General features: G+C 41.7%; 1 protein-coding gene across 4 annotated transcripts; it reads right to left on the bottom strand.

The window, feature by feature from the left end:
• Positions 1-1,401: 1,401 nt before the first annotated feature.
• Positions 1,402-23,184, bottom strand: MRPS5 (mitochondrial ribosomal protein S5). 4 transcript variants are annotated; one of them, XM_032410444.1, is made up of 12 exons: positions 22,950-23,184; positions 19,727-19,807; positions 17,732-17,869; positions 16,782-16,907; positions 15,133-15,366; positions 13,342-13,376; positions 11,466-11,556; positions 8,561-8,607; positions 8,037-8,094; positions 7,665-7,727; positions 4,632-4,768; positions 1,402-1,881 (listed from the first exon to the last, which is right to left on the bottom strand). In XM_032410444.1, the coding sequence occupies exons 3-12, from the start codon at positions 17,769-17,771 to the stop codon at positions 1,657-1,659; spliced, it is 1,056 nt and encodes a 351-aa protein (XP_032266335.1). In that variant the 5' UTR covers positions 17,772-17,869; positions 19,727-19,807; positions 22,950-23,184; the 3' UTR covers positions 1,402-1,656. The 4 variants fall into 4 exon arrangements, with proteins under 4 accessions (XP_032266335.1, XP_032266336.1, XP_032266337.1 ...); XM_032410445.1 differs by having other exon boundaries at positions 22,992-23,184; XM_032410446.1 differs by lacking the exon at positions 22,950-23,184 and adding an exon at positions 21,308-21,326.
• Positions 23,185-27,512: the final 4,328 nt, after the last annotated feature.

Genomic DNA, 27,512 nt, shown 5'->3' with positions numbered 1-27,512 from the left:
GCCCTCAACCGGTGGGGACTCCACCTTCAGGTCAACAGTGTCAGAATTGTGTTAAGTTGCAGGACATGCCAACTGCCTGGGGGAGGAAAACCCCCACAAGTCTGGTGTCAGAAGTGTTGTGAGTTCAGCAGTAAAGGGGATATGCAGGAGAACTGGGTGTTTCCCTACTCAGAATGCTAACAGAATAAAAATATGGGTAGGGCACATCTGGCTGGCTCAGTGAGTGGAGTGTGGGACTCTTGATCTCAGGGTCGTGAGTTCGAGCCCCACATCGGGGGTGGAGTTTACTGAATGAATGAATGAATGAATAAATAAATAAATAAATAAATAAAGGGACCTGGGTGGCTCAGTCAGTTAAGAGTCTGACTCTTGATCTCAGCTCAGGTCTTGATCTCAGGGTCGTGAGTTCAGGGCCTGCGTGGCGCTCCCTGCTGGGCGTGGAGACTACTTAGAAAAAAGAAAAAGAAAATGAAAAATTAAATAAATAAAATTCAAAAATACGGGTAAATACAATAGGCTTTTGTTTTCTTCTTGAGTTTTCCATATTATGTTTGATGACTGAAGCAAAAAAGTATATCTAACTTGGTCCTAAATGTAGGTAGAGGAAATTTTGAAACAGTTATAGAAACTGGGGAAGGTAAAGGATTTAAAGGGAGGTAAGGTTTCTACACTTCAAAAGGGTAAAATATCAACACCAGTAGACAGGTGATGAGTGATGTATGCATAATGTAATACCTAGAGCAACCACTAAAACAGCATACAAAGAGGTTTAAAAAGAGAATTTCTAGAGTCAAAAAGAACAGGGTTAGGGCGCCTGGGTGGCTCAGTCGTTAAGCGTCTGCCTTCAGCTCAGGACATGATCCCAGGGTCCTGGGATCTAGCCCTGCATCGGGCTCCTTGCTCAACAGGGAGCCTGCTTCTCCCTTTGCCTGCCACTCCTTCTGCTTGTGTTCCCTCTCTCGCTGGGTCCCTCTCTGTCAAATAAATAAATAAAATCTTAAAAAAAAAAAGAACAGGGTTTGCCCATTTTCCTCTACTTTCTGAGTGACTGTAGTCAAGTACTTAACTGCTCTGTAAAATGAAGTTAATAACATTCATTTTGGACAAATCAAAGTTAATATATATTAGCTATAAATATTATAGCAATTATTTTGCATATTATTTTTTATTGGATCAGGCTATAAGCCCTGTCTTCCTAATTCATTTACTTTTGCTAGTTTAAATGAATATTTAAAGTAGCCTTGAAGGGGTACCTGGGTGGCTCAGTAGGTTAAGCATCTGCCTTTGGCTCAGGTCATGATCCCAGGGTTCTGGGATTGAGCCCTGCATCGGGCTCCGTGCTCAGCAGGAAGTCTGCTTCTCCCTCTCCTTCTGCCTGCACTCTGCCTGCTTGTGCTCTATCAAATAAATAAAATCTTAAAAAATAAATAAATAAAATAAAGTCGCCTTGAATCTATGTATGTACTGTTCCTATCACAGTTCCTAGTATATACCACATGCTCAAAAAGTTAAAGCTATAGTTATTTATTATTTGTCAATAAAGAAGGTTGGCCTGTCCTTTAAAAAGAAAGTGACATTCCAACATGTGAGGGGTTGAGCCTCTTCTAGGTGCTGGACAGGACCAGCTGCTGCAACTGTATGAGGCCAGAGGGAAGCTCAGGTAGCGGCTCTCTTTAAATTCGACCATACTGAGCGCTTCATTCCCTGTGCGGCTTTCACTTCGTCCCAGTCCAGTTTGACGTCTGGAACCTCATCTTCTGGCTCGGGATCCTTTCTCAGGACTCCCTGCGGGGAGGCCACCACGATGGGCAGAGGGCCACATTCCTCCCGGAATTCTACAACGTGGAGACTCTTCTTATCAGCCAGCTGTTGATGGGTTTCCTGGGCAATACAAAATTGAGAACACCAGGTTAGGTCTATGAGAAACATCTGTAACTGAAAGAACAGGAACGTCCACGTACCACTTGGGGGACTTCCATTTCAGAGGATTCTGGGTAATGTATCTTGCAGCTAAACCATGGTACCTGGAGTGAATGGTATCATCTCCCCACTGGAATGGAGGAAGGGCCCCTGCCTCTGGTCTCTTGCCTTCCAAACCCCCCCAATTATGTGCCATGCCATGCCCAAAACTGAACTTGAATCTTATCAAGCCCCTAGTTCTAGCTACTGTTTTACAGGACATGCAGGGAGAGAAGACATTAAGAACCCACGGGTATTTAGCAGCACACTGGGAAGCTACAGGACAAACAACCCAGTTTCCAAGAAAAAAAAAGAGGGAAACCTACAGATTAGAAATGCCCTAAAAGACATGGCAAGAACTTATAATGTATTGACCTTTTCTGCACTCTAACTCAAACGAATTATGCAAAAAACTTTTGTAAAATTCAAACAAATGGATACGTTACTACAAACACTACCTAGGTAATTGATGATACTGCGGCACTGTTAACTTTTAGGTATAATAGTAGTGGGGGATAGTTTTTAATCCTTATCTTTTAGAAATACATACTGAAATACTTATGAATGCTACAAGGTGATGTCTGAGACCGGGTTCAAAACAACTGGGCTGCAAGGGGGAGGTGCTGAGAGACAAAGGTTGGCCACAGGCTGCTAGCTGCTGGCACTGGTGAGAGGGCCGTGCGGATTCATTACAGACAGCAGCCACAGAAGTCTGGAAAAAGGCAAATACACTGAGTAGATGGCTTAGTGATAGTACATTAAAATAGCTGGTATGTCCAACCTCATGTTTCCAGACTCTATGGCCATCTTGTACTATTCTAATTCTATGTAAGTTTGAAATTAGAAAAATGAGCTATTTCATAAAAACAAAATAAAATAATTTAAATTAGTGGGTCTTACAATCAATGGCATATTGTTTAAATTGGTGACATTCTTTTTCTTTTCTAGTGGCACATGAAATAATGTAACATTTTATTTATTTATGTATTATTTTTATTATTTTTGAGAGCACATGTGCGGGGGGGGGGGTGGTTTGGGGATATCCCAAACAGACTCCACCCTCAGCACAGAGCAATGTGGGGCTCAATCTCATGACCCTGAAATCTTGACCTGAGCCGAAATCAAGAGTCAGTCACTTAACTGACTGAGCCACCCAGGTGCCCCAAATAATGCAACATTTTATAGTTGATGGCATTTTAGAAGAGATGATACATGGTAATCATATCAGAAAATTCAAAGTACTAACATAAAACAAAAATATTACAGGGGCACCTGGGTGGCTCAATCTGTTAAGCGTCTGCCTTCAGCTCAGGTCATGATCCCGGGTACTGGGATCAAACCCCCCTTTGGGCTCCCTGCTCAGCGGGGAGCCTTTTTTCTCCCTGTCTCTGCCCCTCCCCCCACTCATGCACACACTCTCTCTCTCTCTCAAATAAATAAATAAAATCTGCAAAAAACAAACGAACAAAAAATATTACATAAAAGAACAAGTCTACTTGATCATAAATATAAACTATCTAAAACCAATACCTTAGTTACATCAAACAAACCTCTAATGAGAAGTCTGAATTTAGAAGTGCTTTTGAAGCATATTTTAGATAGTACCAACACACACACACACAACTGTTCAAAAAGGATCTTTCAACCAAAGCTTTTCTTCCAATTAATTTTCCTATTTTACACAGAGATACGTACAATTATTCCACGGACCACTTTACTCAAAACCAGCTATCACACTTTCTAAATATCAGGAAGACTGTCAAAGTTGAATCTCTTGAACCTGGCTGTCTTTTCTGCTCATCCAGCTGCTAAGGTCTACCCAGCCCTTCAAAGGATAGGCCATCCCTTGGAGCAGGTGAGAGGGCAGCCCAGGAGGAGGGGCTTCTCCGCTGTGGAGCAGAGCGATCGTGCGCCTTGCCCAGGCTGAGGGGGGCAGGCTGGGTGGCAGCCCAGGGCTTTCATCTCTGCAGAGAAATAACTTGGCATTTTAATGTTCATAGTTCAGGGCGCCTGGGTGGCTCAATCGTTAAGCATCTGCCTTCGGCTCAGGTCATGATCTCAGGATCCTGGGATCGAGTCCCATATGGGGCTCCCTGCTCAGCGGGAAGCCTGCTTCTCCCTCTCCCACTCCCCCTGCTTGTGTTCCTGCTCTATCTCTCTCTCTGTCAAATAAATAAATAAAATCTTTAATGTTCATAGTTCCTTCTAGCTCCGGTGTCCGTCTGAAATGACCTATGCGGGTAACATGAAAACCGGCTGTGCTTCTCCTGAAGACAGTGCTCTCGAGTGGAAAGGCTTCACTCTAGTCCCAACTGAACGGACTAAATTAGGTAACAGCCTTTCTCTTTCTACTTTACATTTCTATACCGTAAGAGTTGTAGAACAAGCATAAATTCTTTTTATAATAAAACACAGATTATAATTACTGGCTTTTATAAATATTTCATTTCACTTTAAAACAGCCATGAAGTATTTTTTAAAGGGTAATTTTCATGAACTAACTCTCCAGTTGGAGTAACTAAACTGATGCAGCCACAGGCAGCAAAGAATGCGCAAGCGCTCAGGCAGCGCCAGGACAGCAACTCCAAGAGGCTCCCAGGACATCACGGTCTAAATGCCCACAACTGAAATATGAACACGAACTTCTATTTCAGAGCCCAGGGAAGGGTTACCTGGTGGGAGAGCCCATGGAAGAGGCCCCGGGTGAGGTTGAGCATGTTGACGGACCCAGAGACCTTGGCATACATGTCTTTGATGCCAATGAGCCGGCAGATGGTGATGATGGCCCGATGGCAGCGGAGGCCGTAGCCTAGAAAAGGAAAAACGCCATCAGTCACCCTGCTGCCTTTCACACAGCTTTGGCCTCTGAGTTTGGGAGGCCCTGGTTCACATTCTGGATTCATCACTTCCCTGGAAAACTTCCATAATGACACTGATTTAAGTGAGATGTTATAAAGACTAAAAAAATAATGGGCAAAAGCAAACCATGTGGGCAAAAAAACAGGGATGTTATAAAGATTAAGAGAAATGCGTGGAAGTTCTTGACCCCCCCAGGCCTGAGCTGGCTAAGAATAGAGGGATACATCTGTTTTCACCCCCTCAATTGCTCAGTTGCACCGAGACCTTCCTCCTCTTCCTGGAAAAACTCCTTTCTTGGCTTTGGTAACACACCCTCTCCTCCGTTCCCTACAAAACACAGCATCTTAATTGCTGCTTTCAGGCACTTAGTGGAACTTGCTTATCTGATGTTTCCCCCCAGTAGAATGTGGGCTCTGTGAGGGCTAAGAAATTATTTCTATTGTATCCCCAGAGCCTAGATCAGTACCCAGCAAATGCAGGTAGCAGTGAGAGAAAGACACCCCAAATTTAGACTCACATTTTGATTAGCCAGATATGGAACTCAGCACACACCTCCCTGCTTTAAGGTAGAGGATCTACTCTATGTTACTGGCTTTCTAATTTCCAGTTTGTAATGGTAATTCAATATATGTATATAAAAATTCTATTTGGATCCAAGCACCTAACACAGAACCATCCCTTCTACTTGAAAGAGTCAATTAAATGTGGATCCCAGAGCTATGCCAGATCATGTGAAAACTAGCGACCTCAGAGGGTAGCTAAGACAGGCAACAACAGGGTGGTTTGTCCTTCTGTGCGGAGTTATATACACAGAACAAGTGTCCATGTGTGAACAAATGCATGCATGCACAGATGTGTATAAACGCACACACATCTAGAGACTGGTGCCCATGAAAGAGGGTGCAAGGCAGATCGTGGAAGGGCCTGGAAGGCAGACTCTAACCTGCTACTGCTCACTGGACGATCCCAGGCAAGAGCCTCCCTTCTCCTCCACACCTACTCAGCAGAGGTGATGCTGAGCTCCCGAGGGAAGGCAGGTAGACTGCACAGTCCCTGGACCACACACGACACTCCCCAAACAGTAGCCAGCTTTGTACATATACAAACATCCATGTAAGAGTGGTCACAGTCCTGTGGTGATTATTTGAATGTACTTTGATTGTGAACACTTCCGGGCAGGCACTGTGTCAAAACCCCTGTTTAATGAAAGTTAAATTTGCGTGTGTGTGTGTGCGTGTGTGTGTGTGGTGTGATATGGGACGTGCTTGGCAGTGCTGCGGGAGGCATTAGACATCATGCTGCAGCCAAGGAAGAAGCGTCCCATGGTCAAATCAGTTTGTGAACGCCGCCTTCTCCATCCCCCCGGGAGATTCACATCGCAGAGCATTAAAGACTGCGACAATCCCAAAGATGTACAAGCATCTTTTCTTACTTTCCCTAACTGTTTTCCCACATGGCACTCTTTCTGGAGTTCACACCTTAATTAATACCTCCTCACAGAAATAGCAATGCACAGGAACATAGTTTAGGAACTGCTGTCTATAACACAGCCTACTGTTTTAGCTTCAAGATCAGAATATTTAGCCCCAATGCACAGGGAACGGGTTCAACTATATAGAAACCTGAAAAATACAGCTTCAGGAGACAGGGAAGATAAAAAAAGCAAACTTCAGCAATTAATTCAGCCATCTTTCAAAAGTCTTTCAGATACAAATGTATCTACACCAACACTGTCCAAGAGAAATAGGACATAAGCCATAAATGCAAGCCATCTATGGAATTTTAATTTTCTCATCAACTCATTTTTTAAAAAGAGGTAAAATTCATTTTAGTAAGGTCTTTTCTTAACCTAATATCCCCAAAACACTATCATTTCAACATGCAATCAATAATAACTTTGAGATATTTTACCTTCTTTTTTTCCCACACTGAGCCTTTGAAATCTGGCATATACTTGACACTTGGCAGCAGCCACCTTTCAAGTGCTTGAGAGCCACTCGGGGTCCCAGCTACCCCGGGAACAGCACAAGTCAAGAAACCCTGACATCTAAGTGTGCGACTCAATACTTTTCTAATAAAAATAAAGGTTTTTATTAAGCATATAAATGATTATGATTTTAAAGGAGAAGGTAAGTTCTCTTGGTGCACAATTAGTACTGAATTTGATGTTTTTTCTTCCTCATTTATTTCCACATACTAGAAGCTTTGACATGAAAAATTTAGATATTTTATCTTTTTCTGATCCAAACTTTTTAAGACATACCTAGAGTATCATTTTTACTGTAGAACCACAGGCTAAACACAAATCAAAGTGCTCAAAGAACTGTATACCCAGGGTCCACTGGGCATGACTGCCCCAGCTCCGTGACCCTGAGCTCTGCCTGCCTGCTCTCCCACGGGACAGGAAGGTCCACCTCGGCATCCCCAGAGCTTAGCATAGCACCCAGCTCACAGTGTTCAATCGATACTTGACGATGTGAATGAAGGACTGGAACCGAAGAAGCTGTAAGAGTCCGCCATCTAATACCATCAATAATTCTCCAGGAGGAACTGATTGTCCCACTCATCCAAACCCAACAACTCACTCAGTTGCGCTTTCCCATTCAGAGTGTGCTCCTTCCACCCAGAATTGCCCTGGAACATGCCTGTGTTCATGGGAGCCTGAGGAGGCTGACTACTTTTTATTTCCCTGAGAGCCGCGGCCTGCTTAAATCTAACGTAGGCCTTTCCTTTTTGGTGTTTTCAAAAGGGAGTTCAATACATGTGATCAAAAAGAGAGGACAGGATGGATCTGTGATAATTTCTCTGCTTTATCTTTAACAAATTTTAAGAGTATTTTTGGTTACCTCTGGGTTGTTTCTTCATCTTGATATGTGTCCTTTTAAATCTTAAAGAAATATCGTGGAATACTGGAGGGTAAAAACATAAACATAAGAAGGATTAGGTGTGTAGCTTGAATGCCATTGTAAATACCACAGTGGAACTACTACTACCCTAAGCAGCTAGCACACACCGGCCAAGGATGAGTGACAAAACTCTGATTTCACTCATTACTAACCTTCTCAAGGGAGAAAATTTGTTTCTGTATTTTACACAATTATTTGTTCCAGAACATGATAACCAGCAGAGAAACACAAAGATAGCCATAGAGCTAAACTGTCACACTTAATGAAACAAGTGTAATCCTGCAAATTTTACAAGAGAAGATGAACACTCACTCGTATGGTCTTCGTATCGTTCTATATAATGCAAATAGTGAACTGCTCTGTTCTTCGCCTGAAAGAAAGAAGGAAAATAGTTTTCTTAAATCTATTGATGGAATTTACATTTTCTTGGAGATTTAAAAAAAATACCTTCCATAAAATATTTTATTACAGAAAATTTCACACTTATACAAAAATTTAATTATATACTTCTAAAAGCTAAAGATTTTAATTTTAAAAATTTGTAACAGTATCACTATCACACGTAAAAAACATTAACAATAATTCCTTAGTATCTTTGAACATCCTGTCAGAGTTCCAACCTTCGCAGCTGTCTCCCACTTTTGGTAAGCAATCACAAGTCTGCTAAAACCAACGGAAAAGAAAACAGGTGCTGCTAAGGCTGCTTTGGGGGAGATAAGTAACTTCTCACAGGAAGCCTCAGAGGAAGGTTCTTATTTTCATTTTTATTTTTTTGTAGTTCTAATGGTGACTAGCACACTGATCTTTTACTATCAACAAAAGAAAAATGTACATACTTTTCTGAAAGCATCCATCCGATCAGTGGCTTTCCCAACAGCAAAACCTTAAAAAAAAAAAAAAAGTAAAACTATAAAAAAGGGCATAAATTTGGCACACAATGTCTTTCATCACATTTCAAGTATCAGTTCCTACAATATTGCACAGCATTTCATTTGTCTTCTGCCCAAAGAAAACCTGTTATCCAAAACAAATGATAAAACATGAGGCTATAGGGGGGTGCCTGGCTGGCTCAGTTGGAAGAACATGTGACTCGATCTCGGGGTTGTGAGTTCGAGCCCCATACTGGGTTGTAGAGATTACGTAAATAAATAAAACTTAAGACAAAACAAAACAAAAACAAAAACATGAGGCTATAGAGACTCACGTTTTGGGGCATTTGGGAAAGATTACATTTGAAATTATCTATGAAATCCAAGGTTAGGTATATAACACTAACTTTTATAAACCTCTAGATAAAACTAAATATACCTTAAAAAAAACTAACCATGCTCTAAATTAGTAAGATAAATGGTTTTGAACATTTTTTTAAATAGATTAAAATAACCAGAAAGGTTGGGTAAAAATATATATTGCTATAGAGTAAAACCACGACTTCACTGGAACTTTCAAATGCAATTCAGATTTCAATTAACCAGGAAATAAAATCAACAATTCTAAGTTTGTGAATGCTTAACCCTATGAAATGAGATTTATCACAATTTAACAGAAATGTTGCCATTATTTGCTATTACGTTAATTATTTACTTTGAAGAATGTATTTTATTTTTAAATTACACATAGGAAAGTAATATAAAGTAATACTGCTCCATGAGATAGAAATGCAAGACATCTGAGAACCCGGGACAAAAGGGGCTGTAGATTTTAATCCCTAGTTTTGGTTTTATTTTTAAAGATTTTTTTTTTTTTTTAATTTATTTGACAGAGAGAGAGAGACAGTGAGAGAGGGAACACAAGCAGGGGGAGTGGGAGAGGGAGAAGCAGGCTTCCCACAGAGCAAGGAGCCCGAAGCGGGGCTCGATCCCAGGATCACGACCTGAGATGAAGGCAGACACTTAACGACTGAGCCACCCAGGCGCCCCTTAATCCCTAGTTTAAACAAAACAAATTAAGCCATATAAGTCTTAGAGGAAAATACAAGTGAACTTGTATTGAAGGCTTTGTAAACAAGACCCAAAACTAGAAGAGATAAAAGACTGATAAAGTTGCTATATAGGGACACTAGGTGGCTTCGTTGGTTAAGCATCCAACTCTTGATTTCAACAAAGGTCATGATCTCAGGGTAGTGAGATCAAGCCCCGAGTCAGGCTCCACATTGGGCATGAAGCCTGCTTATGATTCTCTCTCTCCCTCTCCCTATGCCCCTCCCCCACTCATTCTCTCTCTCTCTCTCTCTCTCTCTCTCTCTTAAAAAAAAAAAAAGCTGCTACAGAAAGGTTTAAAACTTCTGTGGATTTAAAACTTTTGTGTAGAAAAAAATTAAAAACTAAGTCAAATGTATGATAAAGGGCTAATGTCCTTAACTTACAAAGAGCTTATACCAATCAGTAAAGAAAAGAACAATCACCCAATAGGAAAATGGGTAAAACATGTAAACTAACAGATCTCAAAAAGGAAATAATGGCCAATAAACATGTAAAATGGTGTCCAAAATCTCATAATTAAAGAAATACAAATCAAAACTAAGAGATATGCTTAACAATCAGTGAAGTTTGATAATACCCAGGGCTGGCCAGGGTGTGTTGGTACGGTAAAACATAAACCGACGCAACCTTTTGGGAGGGCAATCTGGCAATACTTATCAACATTTAAAATGCATATAACTTTAAGGCAGCAATTTCACTGCAAGAAGCTTCCCCTATTGATATACTTGGAAAAGTACACATACAAGGAGCTCACTGGTTTTTATAAGTGGTAAAAAATGGAAATAACACATTCACCAAAAGGGAAAAGGTTACAATAATTATGTTTCTCCACACAATGGAACGCTATGCAGTCAGTACAAAGAATGAGAGAGAATCTGTTTATGCTACTAAAGGAAGATCTCTGGGCATAATACTAAGCAAGGAAAGCAAGGTACAAAATTATGGATATACTCTGATCCCTCTGTGTAAATTTTTTTAAAAGGTAAATGGTGATATATGAATACAGAATTTCTGGAAGATATAAAAGTAACTGTTAAGAGTGGTTTCTTTTGGCAACATGGTATCACATAGGTGACTTGTTTTGACAGTGTCAGTATGCGTTTAAATAGGAAGTTTTCCAGTTTTCTTTCCCTAATACATCCATGTATACACTTCAAAACCAGACGTTCACTGGGGAAATTTTACATAAAAGTATAAAGAAGAAAATTTAAATGACGCACAAACCTTTAGATTAAACACTAACTTTTTTCAGTGTATATCCTTCTAGTCTTTTGTTTTCATAGAAACATACTTACATTAAAAAAAACAAAAATTGAGATATCATACAGTCTTCTGTGAAGTTTTTTTAGTTGCTTGTTTTTAGCATTATTTTGTAAGTAATTTTCCATTATTCTTTAATGGCTACAGAATATTACAATGTGCGGCTATACTCTTTTTTGTAACTATGTCCCTACTGTTGAACATTTAGTGGCTTTTCCCCCCTAATTTTTCACTATTATACATAATACAACAGCGTCTTAAGCCCTTTCAAATATCCATTGTTCTCCATGGAAAAGGCAGGTAGAGGAAGATCTGTTCTTTTTCCTCTAAGGGATTTTATGGGTTTGCCACAAAGTTTGTGGACCCAAACCACTCAAAAGGTTTAATCTGTACAAAGAGTCTGGGCCGCAGCAAGAACCCACAGACTCCAGAGCCAAGCCCAGGCCACACCTGTCCTGTGCCTCCACCACCAGCACCGTGCCTATCACACCCCATTCACCTGCAGCTCCTCTGGCGTTCCCCACCGCAACCAGGACACGGACTGATTTCTTTCTTCCCTCTTTTGCTGTCATATTGAAAACATTTCTTACCTAAAAGACAAAATGTTTCATATATATTACACCTTAAGAAAATTCTGGGGGCGCCTGGCTGGCTCAGTCAGTAGAACATGCAACTCTTGATCTCGGGGTTGTTGAGTTCAAGCCCCACGTTGGGTGTGGAGATTACTTAAAAATGAAATTAAAAAAAAAGAAAAGAATATTCTGAAGTGAGGAACCGGAGTGACCTTGTTACACACACCTGCCCACGCCAAGTAGCTACATCATCGTCCAAGTCATGAGCACCAACAGCAAACTTTCTCCAAAGGAAACCTCTCTCCGCACTATTTCTTCAGTGGTGAAATGGACATAAGACTTTCCCTTCCTATTTCATAAGGTTGTTAGAAGGTTGGACTGAGATATCTTTTGAAGGGATTTAAAACTATACAATTCAATATACACTATTTTAATGAACTTCACAAAGGAAGTGAGTTGCTGATTAAATTTTGAAAGAATTTATAACTGACTGATAACATACCCCAATTATCAGAGATGTTAAGATATGAAAAAATGTGCATCTTAGAAATGAATGAAAATGCAGTACATAGAAAGAATTAGGATAAGACTGGATCTCTATGGTAAGGATTAGGCTCACCTGATAATACAAAATTTGGAAATACCTGCTTATTATAAACTACAGGAAATTCTATGTTTTATTTTGTTTGCTTATTTTGTTTTGTGGTTTTGTTTTTTTTTTTTTTGGTGTATTTAAAAGGCCAGGAATTATCAACCTGTTACCTTTAACTGCTTACATGGCAAGTCCTTTCCCATAAAATAAGGTTAAAGGAAAAGGGAGCTCCAGTCCACACCCATGGATAATCTTACAGGAGATCATCCACGGATACAGAATTTTTCAAAGGGATTACTTCCAAAAGGTATAAACTGGGACCCAAAGACATAAAATGCTTGTAAACATATTTTAAATTACTGATAATGATGAAAGAATATACATATCCGATCACAAATCAACAAGTGGTTTTTCCATTGGTATTTAACCCTGACCGTGTATGTGGTACTGGCTCAAAGGGAAGCTCACTCTCTTAGGAAGTGCCCTGGAAAGTGACTGAAATTTACCTGAGACAGGCTTCAGTTTAAGGACCCACAAACAGCCCTGCAGATTACTTCCTCATCAAGAGCTGGGCACTCGCAGCAACTCCAAGCTTTCTCCCCCTGCCCCATGGGGTTCCTCCCCTCTGCTCTCTGAACTGAGTGCCAAATACAGCTTGTTTAGGATTCAAGGATAGATTGCTAATCCTACTTTAGCTTTAAGAGGGAGGATTTTAATAGTAATTTCCAGATTCCATTCTCAACAATACCACTGAGGTTGCCTTGTCATGAAACCACAACCGGTCGCCCCCACAAAGGGCAGCAGTCAGGAGGGCCAGTGTCAAGTAACTGAAATTAAAATGTCATTATTTCCTTATCCAAATCAGCTCTGTCTCAGAAAAAGTCATGCATCAAGGGCTTTTCCTCGGGGGCACTGGGTGTCGCAATCAGTGAAGCATCCAACTCTTGATTTCAGCTCAGGTCATGATCTCAGGGTCATGACACTGAGCCCTGCATTGGGCTCTATGCTGGGTATGGAGCCTGCTTGAGATCCTCTCTATACCTCTCCCTCTGCCCACCCCTGCCTCCATCTCCCCCTTCCCCCCCCCCTGTACTCTCTCTCTCAAAAAAAAAAAAAAAGAGCTTTCCTCATGGTTCCTCTCGTGCTATTCCCACTCCACCCACCCCAACTTCTCCAAAGGCTCAACTGGGTATTTAATTCTGCATGCCTACCTCAAGTATCCTGGTATCAAAATCATCATATGTTTCTGTAGAGAGAAAAGAAGCAGGCACACAGATTAATGTGTCTATATAGTTAGTGCATGAAAGCATTTTTCAACACAGGCACCACCACCAAGTTTTAAGTGAGAAAGAATCTCAGATCTTTTGGTGCCACTCCCTGGTCGTCCATCACCAGTGACTGCTCCCGCACTAAATTCATAAACTCGGCCACCCTCTCCCCTGACTGCATCATCCCACCTTTCCAGCTCTCTCACCCAACAACTCACATGGTGATGGTTCCTGGAGCTCCCCAGCACCTCCAGACTCTTGACCACTATCTTCCCTTCCCTCTAACCCTCTCTGGTCTTCACAGCCTCTACCACTCAGCCAAGACACCACAAGCCATCACTTCCACCAGATCTTGCAAATGTCCTCAATTCCCTCACCCTCTTCTCTCTCCACCCTGCTATCCAGGCCAGAATCAATGCGCCTGTCTGGCCACACCTGGCCTGCTGGGTGCTGCTGGAGAGAAGTCAAAGCACAGTACACATGTGGGCCACTGAAGATTCATGGTCTCCAACTCAATCAAGTCCTCCTTGCTGCCCACTGGCCTTTTATGTCCTTCTAGGTCTTTTTCTACTCACCACAGCAGCCATTTCAAACACTCTCTGAGCTCTTTTATTTTTATTTATTTTTCCTATAGAAAATTCCAATCATATAAAAAATAAGAGAGAACAGCAAAATGAAATCTTACATACCCATTAGCCAGCTTCAATAATTATCAACTCATAGCCAATCTTCTTTTCTCTAAACTCTTAGCTCCTATTCCACTGGATAATTTTGAAGCCAGTCCCAGATACCCTGCCTCTTCATCAAAAGATTGTGGTGGCCATGCTCATCAATGTCCCATCCTACTTTCAACAGATGACCCCACGTCCTCCTCACAGACTAACTGAAGCCACCAGACAGATAGCACTCACACACCATGCCCCCAGCACGCACACATTTCCACTACCGATAGCACAGGCTCCCCTGAATCTGTAGTCACAAGTTAACCCATTTATCCATTCTGGATCTGGGCCCTCATTAGGGATTTAGTTTACGGGTTTTTTCCTCTCCAACCCATACCTTCATCCTCCCAACTGAAGCATTTTGCTCCATTCTAAGCACATTCACCTGAATCTCTCCATCTCAATTCCTCCTTTCCTCTTTAAGCCAAACTTGAGAAAGTAGCCAAACTCTTGTCTATTTCTTCATCTCCTAATTGACAAGAGTGAATTTTTCAGATGGATTTTTACTTCTTTACATATTTGGAATGGGGTTGGGGGGGAGGACTGTTTTCTAATTTGGCCTGATAAGTATTATCAATTTTTATTTCATGTATGCTTTTATAAAGCTGAACGACAACTATCTGGTTTACCTTCTGTTATCAAAACAGCACTCCCAAACCATGCTGCTCCATAGGTACCCCAGGGGAAACTGTTTTTGGGGAACTGCATCCTACAAGTGGTTTGTATAGATCCAAAATGCATACTACCACATTCAAGGTTCTGAGAAGCCACACAGTAAGGATGCCAAAAGCCAGTACTTTGCTTCCTATGTGTCAAATACTTCTTGGTTATGGGCCTCTAAAGTTCCATAAACTACAACTGAATAATAATGTGAAGTTATTCCAATAATGCTCAAATCCTTTCTTAGACAAAAGCAATCTAAACAGACAAGTAAATAAAATCCTATTAAGGAATTCTAGAACTGTAAGTGCTCTCTCTGTCACAAAGGGAAGCAACACCAGGACTCTGCTACCTCCATTGGGACCAGGGTCAGGGGGGCCAAGACTGACACCTCCCCATGTGTTTCCACTCCATCCTCGCTCCCGTTTAACCTTCGTCTTCCTCTTCCGGTCCCACTCTTCCCTCTGCTGGACCAGATCAGCCTCTACCTTCTCCTGCTCTTCCTTGCTTCTTTGGGCAATGGTCTGCACAGCTCCCTCTCTCATAAGAGGGACATTCAGACCAGGCCAGAGGAAGCCATGACGCCCTGAAGGTTTAAAAAAATACATTAATAAGAATTTTTTTAAAAATCATTCATTTCTTAAATGTTAAAATGGCAGGCAACGGGTGTACAGACAATGACACTGCTGGACAGAGCTTAAACTAACGATCACCTGGCAGGCCCCTTGGCACTGTCTATTAAAATTTTAAGTGTACCGTCCCCGTAACTGGTAATTCCACTTCATGATGTTACCTAGAGAAACATTTCTACACAAGTACAAGGCATAAGTGTGCTTGGACAAGGAGGGCCACTGAAATGTTACTTGTAAAGGCAAAGAGTGGAAACAATCCACATGTAAAGCAATATTGGACCGGTTAAATGAACTATGGCATCTTCAACCCATGAAATATTCTGCACTAAGCTGAAAGAGTAAGGTGGCGATATGGATTCTGATATGGAACAATTTCTAAGACCTATTATTGAGTGAAAAAAGTAAACTATAAGACAGTACATACCATGATATAATTTAATTTTTTTAAGAAAATATATGGTTTTTTGAGGGTATTTATGTATATAAAAATATTAAAAAACGTCAGAAGGAAACATCAAAATGAGATCAATGCCTTGCTTGGGGGCAGCAACTGGGATTGGAAGAGACAGAAAGAGCATCAACGGGACTTTAGATTTCTCTATAATCTTTGAATTTTTTACTGAGAAGGTATATGTAATACGATTGTCGTAACTTTTAAAAACGGTAAAAAATAAGATACAAGGTGAGTCACTAGAGAAAAACATTCAAATAGACAAGCAAGTGCAGTGAACAGTGTTTTCTTTATGCCTGGAAGCCTATTACAATAAAGGATAATTTGTCGGCCACCACAGCACAAAATATCGACTCAAGTACACTGTACTATGTACTCTTCAAAAAACACAAGTGTAAACAATCATGTGTTCCAAGGGTTGGCAAATTAAGGCCCAGGGGCCAAACCCTGCCCACCACCTGTTTTTGTCGAGCTTTACTGGAACACAGCTATCCCGGTTTGATCATGTATAATCTAGGACTGTTTTTGAGCTCCCATGGCAGAGCCAAATAGTTGGAACAGAGCAGAGCTTTAGTGACTCACTAAAGCTAAAAATATTTACTAACTGGCCCTTTACAGATAAAGTTTGCCATCTCTCTCAACGAATCATAAGCTCCTTGAGGGCAGTGACTGTTGCAGAAGATGCGGACACAATGGCACTTAAGGCTTGTTGAATGAAAAACTGAATGAATTCCTTTCTATGGGATTTTCTTCCCCCAGAATCATGGGGCATTAAGTGGGCCATCTGGTTGAACTCTAAAACTACAGACCCTAATGCCCTTCTTGAGAAATGTATGAGGCTTCTAGACTATAAAAATCTCTATACAACTAGGAGGAAAACCTTAAAAGGCACATTAGCTTTTTTATAAATAAGCTTACCTTCACCAATGATCTGACCCCTGTTCAAATCCTTTTTTCTCTTTTTCTTAGTTCTTTTGCCTCTTCCTTTTCTTGCTCCTGCTCCAGTCTCTGCTAAAGCGCCTTTCCAAAGCTCATCGGCTGTCACTGTAATGAAACAGGTTTTTTGGTTTTTTAATTACCAAGCAATGATCTATGGTCCCCTACTGAATAAAAAAGGCCAGAAGAGGCCAGCTTCACTTGTATCACTGTAGAATTATAGGTCATTTTCTTCTTTTTGATTTTCTGTATTTACCAAATAATCTAAAATGAACTGGCTTTATAATCCTCTTTTTAAAAAAAACAAACAGAAACTCTGTTTTTTTTAAGTAATCTCTACACCCAATGTGGGGCTCGAACTCACAACCCCAAAATCAAGAATTGCATGCTCCACCAAATGAGCCAACCAGGCACCCCAATTCTAATTTCTTTCAATTTGCCTAATTGTGAGTTCTGAAATCAATCTCCATTTATTACAAGCTAATTTCAGTTCAGATTGGACTATTTCAAATACCAGTGCAAGTAGGAGTAGTGTTAGCAAAACAATGTCTAGTTAAAATTAACTTTTCCTGATTTGTACTATCTCCCCAGCTAAAAGTGCAACTGAAAACAGACTTTGAGTATATTCTTGTTGTGAATCTAAATCAGCAGGGATTTGGGCCACAATTCAATACTCTTTAGGTCTCAGGTGCCCCAAACAAGGGGATTAAAGTAAACTAGTGCGCCCCAAAGTACAGTACAAATACAAAGTACAGTCGGTAGTATGTGAGATAATTCTAGGAGGTACACTGAGGAATATTTTACTTTAATAGCACATCATATACTAATTTCTAATGTGTTAATTCATTAAAGAAAGAAGAAAAATTAAGATACAAAAGCACCTTTTATCTTCCTGTTTCACGAAATGGGAAGTTTGTGGCCAGGCTACGTACATTTAGTGAAGAAACTATAGGATCTATACTGTTGCCCCATCAAATTACTGGGAGAAGAACTACAGCACTGTGTCTGTGGCGCACAGGTCAAGCTGCTGAAATGATGGTTGTCTCTGGTCCCTGGAGACGTGAGAGGGCCTGTAGGTAGATGGAATAAAACTCCGAGTTAGATGCCCGTGCCTGTGAAAAAGTATTGCCAGCACCAAATAATTAATCGTTCCTGATGCAAATAAGTCACTAAAATCCTGAGGACAGCTTTTCTTTAAAAAATAAATCAAAACTTAGACCACTGAGCTAACTGCCCATCCTCGTTACAGAAGTGATAGTTCATCCACATAATGGATGCAGCTGTCTAAAGAAAGAAGTAGATCTGTCCTTCCCGGGGTCCCCACGGTGCTATGTTGCCCTGACAACCCCATGATCAGCACTGTTACTCGGGGCAAATGGTGACCTCTGCTGTATTCAGCAGGCAATGTACCCGTGTGGAAAGACCTGTAAATGGTCTGGTTAGAAGAGCACAGTGCCTAACACTAGAGCACCCTACCCTTCATGTTGAAAAAACAAGCAGGGGACATGAATATACTTTACAGACTAATTTCAGAAGCAATATGTAAGAAACTGGTCACAGCGGTTGCCTCTGAGGAAGAAAACTGATGTGTTTGTGGTTAGTAGGAGAGATTTCCTTTTTTTTTTTTTTTTTGCGTTTTTTTGGAATTTTTCTAACCATATGCATGTGTCACATAAGAAAGTGTTTTCAAATAGCCATGTCTTAGAGGCAGCCATCTGACCAATCCCATGGATGCTGGTGTCCTGTGAGAGAGACGGCAGGGTGACAGGAATCAAGGACTCAAGGAAATGGGAATGTTGATCACAAAAACAGTGCACACACTCCACTATGAGAAAAGTGAGGAGGGGGAGAGAGGAAAGCTCGGGTAAGCTCTGGACCCCTCAAGCAAGGCATGAAGGCATCTCAACAAGTGGGGTTAACAAGATAAAAGGGAGTTAAGACTAAAAGTAAAGTTCAGCACAAAGAGTTCCAGAAGGTCAAGGACACAATGAGATTTCAATTCTGCCTTAACCATAGGAAAAGTGAAGAGAATAAAGTTGATTTCAGGGCACTGGGCTTGAACAGAAAGCCAAAGAGTGACAGCAGCTATTTTCACGTCTCTGAGAAGTAAGGCCAGCCTATGGCCTTCCTCACAGAAGCCTTCCACAGGCCCTCCAGCAGCTCAGGTTGGGGATACTACCTGGCTCAGAGTAGAGGGCAGAGTCAGTAGTTTATGAATGAATGAGTCACCCAAATAAAGGGAAGAGCTCGGGTAAGCTCTGGACCCCTCAAGCAAGGCATGAAGGCATCTCAACAAGTGGGGTTAACAAGATAAAAGGGAGTTAAGACTAAAAGTAAAGTTCAGCACAGAGAGTTCCAGAAGGTCAAGGACACAATGAGATTTCAATTCTGCCTTAACCATAGGAAAAGGCATTTCACTGACCACAAACACAACATGGGCTCAGGAAAGGCTGGCTTCCTTCCCTGCTGGAGAGTAACTGAAGACAGGGCCCTGTACTGTGTCAGTGTGGGAGCAAAGGCCTCTGCAAAGACACAGCTTTACTGGGATGCATCACAGTACCCAGACAGCTCTGGACCCAGTCCTGCCATTTACTGGCTGTGCGATCTTGAGCGAGTCACTAAGCCTCTCAGAGGCTCACTCCATCATCTACAAAATGGAAATGAAACCCCCTCATAAAAACTGGTAAGAATTAACCAATATAACATGTTACAAGCCTGACACACAGGTATTACTCCAAAAATCATAGCTATTATTTTTTTAAAGCCTTGAAGTATAACAACTGTAATCAAAAAACACTTGAAAACTATTCTAGCCCTTATGCACTTCCACTATAAAGAACGTGTGTTGTTCATTTACATTTATGCCTACATAAAGTACTCTAGCATTAGATCTTATAAGAAAAGGCAGTTGGATAAACGAATCTCACCGTTGCTGAGAACAGTCTTCAATGCCAAAATGGAAGCTGTTGGAAAGGTGTTTTGGTAAAGCTGTCTGGACCATATGTGACCTGTAAATTAAAAAAAAAATTCTTTTAAGATACATTTCTACATTAAAAGGAACATTTTTAACACCCAAAGAATATTAATATCTATAGGATAAAAGAACCAAGAGAAGTAAATGAGTCATTTCTGGGTCCCATGATCACTTGAATATCACATTGTATCTTCTCCTTCATGCTCACATCTAACCAGTTACCAAGCCCTATAAAGTCTCCTCAAAAATCTATCAGCCGCATCCTCTCCCATGGTCTTACTGCCCCTTCTTTGCTCAGGCGCCACCCCTCAGCCACAAGATAACGATAGTCCCTTAGCAGGTCTTGTTGCTCCCTTCTAATTCTCTATCTGTTATCAGGCAGGCCTTTCTAAAATAACGCCTGGTCACTTCCCAGGCCCGATTTATCATTCTTTGGCTCCCTACTGCCTGCAGAACAAAGTCAAAACTCCTCAACATGGCCTACAGGACTGCAACATGGCCCCAACCTTCCACATCAGCCTCACCTGCCACCACTACCCCCTCCACCCTCTTTCCCTACACCAGACTTCTAGTCGTTCTTGAACACACTCTGCTCTTCAATCCCTTTGAGTCTCTGACATGTTCTCCTGAAACATCACCTCTGGGTGAAGGCTCCCTAATTCCCACAGTGCTCCCCAAGCCCTCTGCTCTCCCCTCTCCTCCGAAGCCCCGGTGGCACCCGGCCGCAACCATACTGTGAGCCACTTCACTCGGAACAGTGCTTCCAAACAGGCTCTGACAGCATTCACTGGTAACTGATTTTTGAAAAGGGTACCAAGACAAATTAGTGGGGTAAGAATAATCTTTTCAAGAAATGGTACTGGTACAACCTAATATCCACATGAAAAAGAATGAAGTTAGAGCCCTACTTCATACCATATATAGAAATCAATTCAAAATGGATCAAAGACCTAAAGTTACGAGGAAAAACTATAAAACGCTTAGAAAAAACTCTAAGGGTAAATCATCATGACCTTGAATTTGGCTTTGGTTTCTTAGATATGCTAAAAGCATACGCAACCAAAATTAGATAAATCAGACTTCACCAAAATTTAAAACATTTGTGCTTCAAGGGACATTATATTCAGAGAGTGAAAAGATAACATACAGATTGGGAGAAAATTTTTGCAAATCATATATCTGACAAAGAAACTGCATCTAGAATATATAAAGAACTCTAACAATTCACTAATAAAAAGACAACCGTAGAAATGGGTAAAGATTTGAACAGACATTTCTCCAAAGAATATTTATAAATGGCCAAATAAACACAAAAAAAGATGTTCATAAGCCATCAGGGAAATGCAAATCAAAACCACAAACTGATATCACTTCATACCCACTAGGATGACTATAATCAAAAAGACAGATAATAACAAATGCTGACAAGAATGTAGAGAAATAACCCTCATGCACTGCTGGTGGGAATGTAAAATGATGCAGCTATGTGAGAAAACAATTTAGCCATTCCTCAAAAAGTTAAACATGGAATTACCATTTGATCCAGCAATTCTACTCCCAGGTCTGCACACAAGAGAAACAAAAATATTTCACACAAATATTTATAGCAACATCAGGCATAATGGCCAAAAGGTGGAAACAAGCCAAATATTCATCAACTGATAAATGGATAAACAAAATGTAGTATGTACATGCAACAGAAATTCAGCCATAAAAAGGAATGAAGTACTGATACATGCTACAACATGAATGAATCTTGACAACCTTATGCTAAGTGAAAGAAGCCAATCACAAAAGACCACATAGTATATGAAATATCCAGAACATGCAAACTATAGAGAGAGAAAGATTAAGTGGTTGCCCAGAGCTGGGGGCAATGAGGAACTGGGGAGATGACAGTCAAAGGGCATACTTTTGGGGTGATGAAAATGTTCTAAAAGTTGATAATATGGTGATGGTTGTATAGTTTTGTGAATATACTAAAAACCACTGAATTGTACACTTTAAGAGAATAATTGTATGGTGTGTAAATTACATCTCAATAAAGCTGCTACCAAAAGAAAAGTTTATAATATACCAAAAAAGGGGGTGGGTAAAAAAAACAAAACAAAACAAACAAACAAAAACCAGGTTCTGGAGCCAAGTGGTATGGGTACAAAAACCTGACCCCCTTCCAGTGTAACCTTGAACACATTTCCCAACCTCCGTGTCTTGATTCCCTCATCTGTATAATGGGAATAATAAAGGCATCTATCTCACAAAGGCACTGTGCAGATGAAGTGAGGAAGAGCATAAAGAGCTTAAGATAGTCCCTGGAACACAGTTAAGAGCTCATGAAGTAAAGCTACAAGTGCCACAGGTGCTATTTGAATGGAGCCTCGAAAAAGGAGGAGGTAGTCACAACACGGACAGAGGTAAAGAATGTTCAGGACAGATTTTTCTGCCAAATGATTTCAGGTTAAGTTTCCCAACAAAATGAGTTACAAGAAAATCTTCGGTTTTTAGAGGTCTTTGGGTTTCGGAATTACGAATGCTGGGTTGTGGATTTACAATAAAATAGAGCGAAGAAAAAAGGCCAAGTCGATCATGAAGCACAGAAATAGACCTTATGCTAAAGGATATATAGCAGATTGCCCCTCCTCAGGCTGCAAACCAACAAAGGTGGGAGAGGACAATTTAACAGCAAAACCACGGACATTCAAAACATCCTCCTTTTCAATAATGACACTGATCAGCCCGGAATCTAAAATGACTGATACTAACCTTATCCGACTCAAGCTGGAGGACTGCCTCCACCTGCCTCGAACCCACATCGACATCTCCACATGAACCCACCACCAAATGAATCACCATCACGCCCGCCGGGAGGACGATGCATGCTTCCCAGTTCCCCGCGCCTCTTAGCCAAGCACGCACGAGCAGTTTGGTGAACTGGAAGGAGCCTTGGACGGCGTCCAGTCCACCCTCACTTTACAGACAGGAGCCCTGCGATCCAGAGAAGGCGCGGGAGCCCGCAAGGTCACACAGCGGCTCTGGAAAGGACGGGAGCCGAGCATGATGGACCCAGGAGCCGCGTCCTGTCGCTTCTTTCCGCCCGTGTATCTGCAGTCCGCGGGCGAGCCCCCGCTCCCGCCCCGGCTCAGAGCCCCTCTCCCAGCATCCCGTCTCTCACCCGCCCGCAGGCCACACAGCGCAGGGAGGCAGCCAGCGGCGCGTACCGCCGCCGCCATGGTGGAGCCCTGAGAGCGCCTCCGTCAGGCCCGCCTTCTCCACCGCCTGCAGCGACTGCAACTCCCGAACGACTGGCCACAGCCTACGGCTGAATTCCCGAGGCCAGAGGGCCGCGCCGCAGCACAGACCCGGGTGGGGATTGTCTGTACCGGCAGCACGATAGAGTGAGTCCGGCGCAGCCGCGGACAGCCCCCTCTGGGGTCCTTGCGTTAGGACCCGGGGGCGGGGCTTGGGCTGGCTGCGGGTGTGGGCGGAGCTGGCTCATAGCGTACTCTGCCGGGAGGGGAGGACAGTGACCAGACCGAAAAGGCCGGGGCGCTTCGGTTCGGTAAGGTCCGCCTAGGGCTGACAGGAGATGGGGCTGCGGACCGTTGGCAACAGGAAGTGCGAGGTACAGACGAGCACGGAAAGGGTCTAAGTAAAGGTGCAGGGGGTGATGTCTCGAGGAGGTTTAGAATAGGTAAGACAGACAGTGAGTATAATAAAGTCGTTCATACCCAACTCCAGAAAAGCTCTGCAGTTTTTAGATTTATTAAGCACGTCAGGTACCTTGGCACGCATTTACCTGTTCTTCTGATTCTAACGTTTGGTCACACACTCATCTCCCAATCCTACGCTATGGTGTTTTCACCAACCCCGCTCATGGCTTCATAGCACCTGGGCCTGCCCGGATTGCCCAAGTATGTGGACGGAGAAAAGATACGGACTTCTTTTTTTTAATTTTATTTTATTATGTTATGTTAGTCACCATACAGTACATCATTAGTTTTTGATGTAGTGTTCCATGATTCATTGAAGATACAGGCTTCTTGTAAGAAGCTAATACTCCTGCTCAGCCAGACCTCCGATTTTCAAATTCAGTATAACAATTTTCAAACATACAGAAAAACAAAAATAGTGACAAATTAGGATTCCAAAAATTAAGATTGACTGGGCCGCTTCATCTACTCTTTTTCCTTTTTCTTTGCTGAATTATACAACCCGTTTCACCCCTATTTTATGATGCATCCCATTTCTATTTATTTTTTTAAAAGATTTTATTTATTTATTTATTTGACAGCACAAGTAGGGGGAGTGGCAGGAAGAGGGAGAGGGAGAAACAGGCTCCCCCGCTGAGCTGGCCGACCGGGACTTGATCCCAGGACTCTGTGATCATGACCAGAGCAGAAGGGAGCCACTTAATTGAGATACCCAGGCACACCTGATGCATCCCATTTTTAGTAGACTCTTAACATATGAAGTTGGGTAAATTAAAAGAGATTGATCACACAGCGCTGGCAGGGATTTGGGTAAGAGGCACTCAAACAGTGGATTAAAGAGGGAAAATTACTGGGTGCCTGGGTGGCTCAGTCGTTAAGCGTCTGCCTTCGGCTCAGGTCATGATCCCAGGGTCCTGGGATCGAGTCCCACATCGGGCTCCCTCCTCGAGGGGAAGCCTGCTTCTCCCTCTCCCACTCCCGCTGCTTGTGTTCCTGCTCCCGCTATCTCTGTCTCTGTCAAATAAATAAATAAAATCTTTAAAAAAAAAAAAAGAGGGAAAATTACTACTCAGTTAAAAAATTCATAGATGGTAGGATTTCTGCAAAGATGGTCCCAACAATTCCTTCTCTGCCTCTAACTTATATGTTATTCCTCCCATCAAGAAGTGAAGTTTAGGGGCGCCTGGGTGGCTCAGTCGTTAAGCGTCTGCTTTTGGCTCAGGTCATGATCCCATCGAGCCCCACATCAGGATCCCTGCTCAGCGGGAAGCCTGCTTCTCCCTTTCCCACTCCCCCTCCTGGTGTTCCCTCTCTCACTGTCTGTCAAATAAATAAAATCTTAAAAAAAAAAAAAAATACAGCAGTGAAACTCCAGAGAGTCAATTTTTCAGTACATATTTCACAACTAAAGAAGACATCTTCAGAAAGTAGATGTGATACAACTGGAAGCCTACTGCAATAGAGGACTTCAGACAGGATTCTCCAAGATACTCTAGAAGCAGCTGATCTTCAGAAGTATATAGCTAACCAAAGACCTCTGGAATAAATCGATGACCTCATAATGAATAGCTTCTCCCCAAGATGTCAGACCAAGACTTCTGTCAAAGTCCTGTTTTGTTTTTCTTCTGCTTGCTTATATTATTTTTCTCATTCCTATAGGTCTCTGGTTGTTATCCACCCATAATGGTTCTTTTTTCTCTTTTTTTCTTCTTTAATATAATTGTTAGGTCAGACATATTCATTCTAATGCTATTCTTAAATTATCCCGAACAGTAAGCACTACTCTCAGTCATACCACCTGCTAAATATGCCATCCATTGCCAGGCCACCATTACCAATTCTGGTCTCATCAAATGAGACTATAGGGAATTACAGCCAGTGGTTTTTCCACTTGTACCCACAGGGACAAAAGACCTTAAACAAATCAACCTGTGACTGCTAGTGTCCCTATCTCCCATAAAAGGCTAGCTATTACAATCTAATGATCAGACCACAGGTAACTAAATTTGAATTTGACAACCTTTGTAGTATAATGGGTGTTACTTATCACTTAGATAATAGGAATCCAAATAGGTAACAAAGCTAATGTAAGGCTTTGGTCCCAATCTCATGTCATGAACAGCCTTTTTCCCCTTGATTTCTATGTGCCCCTACTATATTCTGCTTCCTTTGCAGCCAGGACAAGTGTCTTGTTTTTCTCAGACTAAAACCTAATGCAGTTTAGGAATAGTATGCTAAGATCTGAGTGTGTACAGAAATCCTTTGTACAGAAATCCTAACTGTAAGTCACTGATGCTGGAAATTCTAACTCAGATAGGAGCTCCAGAATGAGGAGCTTGAATATTCAGGCACTCGGGCGAATTGCTAACTCATTGTTTATGTGAACAATCAGAGCAGTATTTCCAACGGAGGGAATTAAAAAGACTTTAAAAGACCTATCACTGGGGCGGCTGGGTGGCTCAGTCCTTAAGCGTCTGCCTTCGGCTCAGGTCATGATCCCAGAGTCCTGGGATCGAGCCCCGCATCAGGCTCCCTGCTCAGCGGGAGGCCTGCTTCTCCCTCTCCTACTCCCCCTGCTTGTGTTCCCTCTCTCGCTGTCTCTCTATCAAATAAATAAATAAAATCTTTAAAAAATAAATAAATAAATAAATAAATAAATAAAAGACCTATCACTGACTCTGGCAGAAGTTATTAATGATATGACCTCTTCCCTACATGGAAGATCTGTAAATCTGCCTTATTTCATTTGCACAAGTAGTTACGGGCACTTGCGCTACTCTAAACTTCTAATTGACTAACCATGGTGGTATCTGTGCCATGGCTATAATTTCTTGCTGTTCTTAGATATGTGAAATAGACATGGTAGCACTGGCTATATATTGCCTTAAAGAAAACACTACTTGGCTCAGTGTTTCTGCACAACTGCTCTATTATTAAATGATTGCTGTGATGATACAACAACAAAAATAGGATACAGTTTATATGGGGACAACTGAACAATCCCCAAGTTGTGAAGATCTGGAGGTCTAGTATCTCTGAATTGGCCTATGACCGAAGAGGGGGAACTGAAGAACTAAATATACCAAGCGACAGTGGACACACCATATATGACAATAGAACTCTGACACACACCTCTGCAGCAACCAGCCTGAAAGGCAAACCACAGCCTCTACAGCAATCAGCTCTGAACAGCCAAAACTTGGTCAATGACTGCTAGTTCCCTTATTTTGTTTGCCCCCACTTTCAACTTAGGATCAACCATAGAGAGCCAAATAAGCTCCCCAAACCAATCACATAAGATGTCCTGCTCCTAGCTAATGTACCTCCAGCTCTCCCATACCAACAATCTCCAATCAGGGCATACCTGAAGCTTCGTTCTTTTTCTTACTTTCTGCATGCCTCTGGATCTCTGCCAAAGGCAGGTGATAGTAGCTGATCCTTTGCTATAGCAAGCTCTGAATAGCCTTTGTGTTCTCATTTAAGTGGGCTTCACTTATTTTCACAAGTACAGAGCCCTTCATCTTACAGAGCTGGCTGAGACCCAGAGACCCAGAGAATTAAGGATGTGACTTCACACCCAAATGGCTTTGCAGTACTGGGTCTTGAAAAACAGATTCCTGGTCATCTGTCAATATCCATCATCCTCTTTTCCCTTAATAACAGAATCCCCCAAATTTTACTGGGCTCTTTGCTGCCCAGGACAAAGACCAATTTCTGGCTTCCCTTGCCATCAGCTCTGGTCCTGTATCTAAGTTCTTGCCAGTGATCTGTAAGCAGAAGTGGTATATAGCAGTTATTTGTTGAGGAATATCTAAAGTACAGTCTAAATGTTTATGCTTTATTTGGATAATAATTGAAGAATTGAGGATGTGGAGAAAAGGAACCCTCTTGCACTATTGGTGGGAATGCAAACTGGTGCAGCTGATGTGGAGAACAAAGGCAAAAGAATGTAGATAATATTAAGTCTCCTTACAACTTACAGCCCATTGACAAATACTTGGATTAAAAAAAAAAGAAGAAAAAAAAAAT

This window comes from Phoca vitulina, unplaced genomic scaffold, assembly GCF_004348235.1.
Source record: "Phoca vitulina isolate PV1807 unplaced genomic scaffold, GSC_HSeal_1.0 scaffold12, whole genome shotgun sequence".
Classification (NCBI taxonomy): domain Eukaryota; kingdom Metazoa; phylum Chordata; class Mammalia; order Carnivora; family Phocidae; genus Phoca; species Phoca vitulina.
The sequence above is the reverse complement of the archived record's forward strand: the minus strand, read 5'-3'. Positions and strand labels throughout refer to the sequence as shown.

Excerpts from the sequence above, each read along its gene's own strand:
- MRPS5 (XM_032410443.1), bottom strand. The coding sequence starts at position 23,003 with ATGGCGGCGGCGGTACGCGCCGCTGGCTGCCTCCCTGCGCTGTGTGGC. Across the intron at positions 19,808-22,945 it reads GCTGTGTGGCCTGCGGGCGG|GTCACATATGGTCCAGACAG; the intron begins GTGAGAGACGGG and ends TTTAATTTACAG. Across the intron at positions 16,908-17,731 it reads CTATAGTTTCTTCACTAAAT|TGACAGCCGATGAGCTTTGG; the intron begins GTACGTAGCCTG and ends GTTTCATTACAG.